The following is a 6198-nucleotide window of genomic DNA, read 5'->3' on the forward strand; positions in this document are numbered from 1 at the left end:
TTGCCAGTTTTCTGACAAAGAGGTAACGACTGGCAATGGATCTGTAGTTGGTCAAAAGAATGGACACTTTTCTATTTCTATTCAATTTCCCTGACAAAGAGGTAACGACTGGCAATGGATCTGTAGTTGGTCAAAAGAATGGACACTTTTCTATTTCTATTCAATTTCCCTGACAAAGAGATAACAACTGGTAATGGATCTGTAGTTGGTCAAAAGAATGGACACTTTTCTATTTCTATTCAATTTCCCTGACAAAGAGGTAACGACTGGCAATGGATCTGTAGTTGGTCAAAAGAATGGACACTTTTCTATTTCTATTCAATTTCCCTGACAAAGAGGTAACGACTGGCAATGGATCTGTAGTTGGTCAAAAGAATGGACACTTTTCTATTTCTATTCAATTTCCCTGACAAAGAGGTAACGACTGGCAATGGATCTGTAGTTGGTCAAAAGAATGGACACTTTTCTATTTCTATTAAATTTCCCTGACAAAGAGGTAACGACTGGTAATGGATCTGTAGTTGGTCAAAAGAATGGACACTTTTCTATTTCTATTTAATTTCCCTGACAAAGAGGTAACGACTGGCAATGGATCTGTAGTTGGTCAAAAGAATGGACACTTTTCTATTTCTATTAAATTTCCCTGACAAAGAGGTAACGACTGGCAATGGATCTGTAGTTGGTCAAAAGAATGGACACTTTTCTATTTCTATTCAATTTCCCTGACAAAGAGGTAACGACTGGTAATGGATCTGTAGTTGGTCAAAAGAATGGACACTTTTCTATTTCTATTTAATTTCCCTGACAAAGAGGTAACGACTGGTAATGGATCTGTAGTTGGTCAAAAGAATGGACACTTTTCTATTTCTATTAAATTTCCCTGACAAAGAGGTAACGACTGGCAATGGATCTGTAGTTGGTCAAAAGAATGGACACTTTTCTATTTCTATTTAATTTCCCTGACAAAGAGGTAACAACTGGCAATGGATCTGTAGTTGGTCAAAAGAATGGACACTTTTCTATTTCTATTCAATTTCCCTGACAAAGAGGTAACGACTGGCAATGGATCTGTAGTTGGTCAAAGAATGGACACTTTTCTATTTCTATTCAATTTCCCTGACAAAGAGGTAACGACTGGCAATGGATCTGTAGTTGGTCAAAAGAATGGACACTTTTCTATTTCTATTCAATTTCCCTGCTACCTCTATCTAGATGAGGAAATGTCATTTTTTGTCTTATTTTTTGAAAGATCTAAAATTTCTGGCTGGTTCATCTGTTCATTCCTCATTCCTTTTTCAAAACCATCCACCATTATTCCCTGTACCTACTTCACCGCCAACATTTCCTGTTGAAAAGTGCAATAGGGGGGAGTTGCCATGTAACTTATCAACATGAATTTTAAAATGGGCAACAAATTTTTGGTTCCTCATTTTTCACAATCCAGATCATGAATGATGAACAATAAAATACACGAATAAATAATAAATAAACTCCCACTGCGATTTCATGCTCCTATCAAATCACTGATTCAGCAAAGTTTTTCTTTAGTCCTATGAGACAACGAGGATCCCTGAATGCAATATGCCATCGCTGACTGGAACATTAAAAAGAGGAAAAGAATTTTCCCCGTTGGACCAAAGGTCTTGTTGGATTCGAGGTAATTGAATCGAATAAATTCCTCATTTTATGCCGGATAATCACTTTCTACAAAGAATTAAATATTTCCATTTTCATCCATTTTCTATTGTGACAATTCTTTGCTGTAACATTAATCTTTTTTTAGTCTTTGGTTCAGGTCAACACGACTGACAACCTATTGCAATGAACGTTGCCTTCGTGAATTGTCTGTTGTTTTACTCACATGATTGCAGTCATGTGATCAAACGCTTTAACTTTGCTCATCTCATTGTTCAAATTTCATTCATAGAAAAAAATTTGACCTAATCAGAAAAATTTAACCCCTTCGTTCCCATCAAAATCGATCAATTCAGCCTTTCCATCGGCTTCCAGAGTTTTAAGTGCGCGTATCAAAATGGCCTTGTCTAATTCATGAAACTCTGTCTCCTCATTGTCCTCTCCGTGTGCCAATTCATATATGGTACACACCGTGTTGTTCATGGCTTTGGAACACACCTGAAATTTAAAAGAAATTACATGAAGTACAATGGTGACTAATGCAAGTAATTTTGCTCACTGGTCTTCAAAACATTAGTAGTTGATGTCGTGGCCTTTTAAATAGTTGACCCAGATTTCAGTTCACAATTATGAATTTCAAAACACACACAGACTTACAGACACACACACAAACACATTTCAAAATACACACTGTGATCATTTCATTATTCAGTATTTTTGTCACGTTTTGTAAATTCAGTAATGTTTTTATTTTCCATAGCCGATTTCAAAGCTTATTACAAAATGTACAGGTTTAAAATTAAAATGTATTAAAAAAAACCCGGATAAATATTCAAATCATCTTACAAACAAAAAAATAGTATACAATTATTATACTTGTCTACTGTAGTGTTTTGACCAGTCATCAGGAGGTAGCTATCTATATGGTTTGATCCCCTGTCCAGAAAGGATATGTTTGGGACCTGACAGACTTAACAAAAAAAAGCTGTAACTGAACAATAAATACCTCCTGAGACAATCAAGATATTATTATCATTATCCCCCCCCCCCCCCCCAAACCCCTTCTTTTTTTTTACTTACCCAGCTATAAATAATATTTCCCCACTCGGCCGGCGTCCTCCATATAAGGGTACAGGCTTTTCTCTCCTTGTCTTTCCACTCCAAATTACCTGAAGTGATAACAAAAACAAAACAAACTTGAGCATTTATATAGTGCAATATCCACTAAATGTGCTCAAATAATTTTACAAGGGGTCCCTAGTCAACATTAACACTTAAACTTGAAGGACGAAACATGAAGCCTGGTAGGTGATATTACTTTTTTAATCGGCAGAGGCAACGTTGTTAACAACCAGGTACTCATTTTACACTTGAGTGTGGCGAGAGAATGTGAATAAAGAGCCTTTTCCAAGAACTCAACGATACGCTGCTCAGAGCGGGATTCGAACCCTGGACCCTCCAATCCAAAGGCGAGTGTCATGCCACAAGACTACATTGTTAAATTTGTGGCTATGTAGTCTTGTGGCATGACACTCGCCTTTGGATTGGAGGGTCCAGGGTTCGAATCCCGCTCTGAGCAGCGTATCGTTGAGTTCTTTACTGACCAAATGATGAAACCACCCAATGTACTGGAGCCAGCTAGGAGCTGAGCTGAGCTGAGCTGCAGGCGTATTCATGCAAAAGGCAGAGAACTGTTGACAAACTGTGAAAGATTGTATGTTCACACTGAAAGCAGGCATGGTTGGCCAATCTCTGAAACCTCAAAGCACTTTAGCTACACATAACTATCGGCTGTTGGGAGCTCAAAGCACTTTACAAAAACATTTACATTCAAGCACACACACAAATACACTTACAAAAACAATTAAAAACAAACGAAGCCAACAGTGGGTGAATCATGCAGTGATATTATTACAACCAAAGAAGAAAATATAACCAAGAACTAAAAGAAAACTACAAGATAAAATCATTCTACCCAACGTGGACATATTTGCAGGTCTGATCACTGGATGTAATTATGGATTCATTTTAACTTTGTTGTAAAAGGGAATATTTTGTGTTAGCTTGAGAGTATTTCCATAATAAAAATAGGACCAAAATGATTTGGATTATCGGACCTGAAAATATGTGCACGGCAATTCTACCCTATCTGGCACAACATCCTAAACATCCTTTTAGACTTAAATCTACATTTAAGATAGGCAATCCTCTGCATTAAAAAACAAAACAAAAATAAAGAAAAGAAAACAAAGCAAATACCAACCCCCCCCCCCCCCCTCTCACACACCTTTTCCAAAAAAAACAACAAAAAACATAAAAAAACAAACCAAACAAAACCCCCCCAAAAACCTTACCTCTTTTTCGGAGTTCTTCAAGGACTGTGTATATGGCATCCAATGATAAACGCCCTGAGTAATTGAGTTAAGGATGAGATTTGATGCCTAAACTGTGAAATCCGTATAAAGTCAAAACTCTTTCAAGTCAATTTCTACATAAACTAAGCGTCAACATCTCATGTTGGTCCCACATTTTCTGTCCTTCATTGACGTTTGTTCTAGAACTTTGTCATCCAGAAATTCTTGTTTCTGATCACACACAGTCATAGTGTACAAATACAGTAGAAAAAATCAGTTCCCAGGAAAGCCTTTCTGATAATGAAGACATCCGCTTAAAACAGGACTCGACCCTAGGACCTTCTGATCTGAAGGAAAGTGTCATACTTGTGACCCACCATCTCAAAACAGTATCATCTCGTGATGAATAGTAGGCCTACCAAGAAACGTGAATTTAGAAATAAATGGACCAAGATCAATTTTGGGTGCTGTAAAAATTTTTCTGTAACTGTAACCCCCCCCCCCACCCCCCCTCCTCAGCAGCGTGGCTGGGTCTGTTAGATCCGGTGGAACGTACTTTGCAATAGACTAGCTTCCTATCTAAAGGACAGCAAGAAATTGCTATTGTCCGTTTGACGCTATAGAGACGGGGATAAACTCCGGCTCCATGACTCTGAGGACAACTTGTTTTTACACCAGTGAATTCAACTTGACCAACAACAAAAATAAAGGATACTATTCAGTTGTTTGTTATAGAAAAGCTCGGAGTTCTGGGCCTCTGTGACATCCAAATTGTACTGTTTGGCGTGTTTCTGGAAGGCAAGGACCAAGTTACACCATGCCTCGAGCTGCTTGCTTCGTGTCTCAATGTTAGGTTGAACCCTGGAAAGAGAAAGAATGTGGGTGGGTGGGGGGAGTGTATGAGACAAACATTATTTATCATTGTATTTTTTACAGGTCTATTCCATTCAGAGCAACAAATTCATTGGATTTTAATTTGATAAGCTTATTTACTTCACTGACTGTCCAGCAGTGACCAATGTGTGCAAAATTACAAATCCCTGTCTCTAAACGAATAATGAGTTAAATAAAAAATAATAATTTAATTTGTAAAGTAATTCTGGATTTCGTCGATATCAAAATAACATTTTTTTTTCTTAAGCTTTGAAATTGGAGATGACGATGAGATGAGATGAGACTACAGCAGTGGGCGTGTCCACACAGTCACATACAACACATAGGTTATTACTCTACGTAGTGGCTGACCAGGAATTGAAGTTTTATAAATTTTAAGTCTTCAATTCCGTTTGAGGTTTTGTCTTATTTTTTTTTGGGGGGGGGGGGGGGGGGGGGGGTTGTGTCTAGTAAGTGTAAGTAATTTAAAGTAACGTCCGGAGCCGGTGTCAATGGTCAACTTGTTTCTTTGGATAGGAATAGCCAAAACTTCAATGCGGAGAGATGAGAGAGGTGGTGATCTCCTCTGAGGTTGAGTGGCCAACCAATTTTCTCAGCTCGTGTGTGCGTCAGGTTGTTGACGATAATAAATGTGAATGTTTTAAAAGAGAATATCTACTTAGATCAAGATTAAAGTCATGTCGTCATCGTATTCGTGGAGGTCTGGAAGTGGAAGTAGCTTCAGTTCATTTGTTTCGATCTGTTTAGAAAATCTCATCATTACAAGTACAAGACAAGTATAAGTACTTACGTGAAAAAAGGTGGAAATTTATATTGCCATGGCCAGTCGAAATCAGTCATGTTTATGCAGTGGATTCTTCCAAGGAGATTATACTGTTAATTTCACTTTTCACTTGGGTCATTGATAAAAAACGTAAAAAAAAATACAAACCAAACAACCGACCGATCAAAAAATCAACACGGGTGGGCCAAGTGGTTATGCTGAGCTGTATTCGATATCTTAATCGATACTACTTGTCAAAGTTGAAATTAGCGAGTATATTAAAAAACATGTTATTTCTATAAACAGCTTACTCTGTTTTTGTTCTAAATTTTAAAGGACTGTACATTGGGGTCAGATCTCTGAGAAGTCGTGTTTTTATTTTCTGACCCCCCCCCCTCTATCCACCCGGTAGTGTTTGGGTAACTGGGTCTGTTAAATCTGATAGGAAGTACTTTGCAATAGACTAGAGACATTCTCTCACCGGCTTCAGGCAGCCCTTACCGTTTTAGACATTCTAAGGGCAACAAGAAATTGCTATTGTCCATTTCACGA

The 6198-nt window shown here is 37.8% G+C and overlaps 1 protein-coding gene across 1 annotated transcript; it reads right to left on the reverse strand.

Moving 5' to 3' along the window:
- LOC144958483 (vacuolar protein-sorting-associated protein 25-like) lies at positions 1–5862 on the reverse strand. The gene is made up of 5 exons (XM_078890461.1): positions 5674–5862; positions 4705–4850; positions 3990–4043; positions 2716–2804; positions 1–2133 (listed from the first exon to the last, which is right to left on the reverse strand). Exons 1-5 carry the CDS (start codon positions 5721–5723, stop codon positions 1945–1947), a joined length of 528 nt encoding a protein of 175 aa, XP_078746587.1. The 5' UTR covers positions 5724–5862; the 3' UTR covers positions 1–1944.
- Positions 5863–6198: the final 336 nt, after the last annotated feature.

The sequence above is a fragment of the Berghia stephanieae genome, chromosome 13 (genome assembly GCF_034508935.2).
Source record: "Berghia stephanieae isolate SIO BIC M18660-M18661 chromosome 13, UCSD_Bste_1.3, whole genome shotgun sequence".
Classification (NCBI taxonomy): domain Eukaryota; kingdom Metazoa; phylum Mollusca; class Gastropoda; order Nudibranchia; family Aeolidiidae; genus Berghia; species Berghia stephanieae.

What these genes read in the sequence shown, in the direction of transcription:
- LOC144958483 (XM_078890461.1), bottom strand. Translation starts at nt 5,723, where the DNA reads ATGACTGATTTCGACTGGCCATGGCAATATAAATTTCCACCTTTTTTC. An exon ending in AAATTTCCACCTTTTTTCAC is followed by an intron (nt 4,851 to 5,673) that starts GTAAGTACTTAT and finishes TTCTCTTTCCAG; the next exon opens with GGTTCAACCTAACATTGAGA. An exon ending in TGAAGAACTCCGAAAAAGAG is followed by an intron (nt 2,805 to 3,989) that starts GTAAGGTTTTTG and finishes TTATCACTTCAG; the next exon opens with GTAATTTGGAGTGGAAAGAC.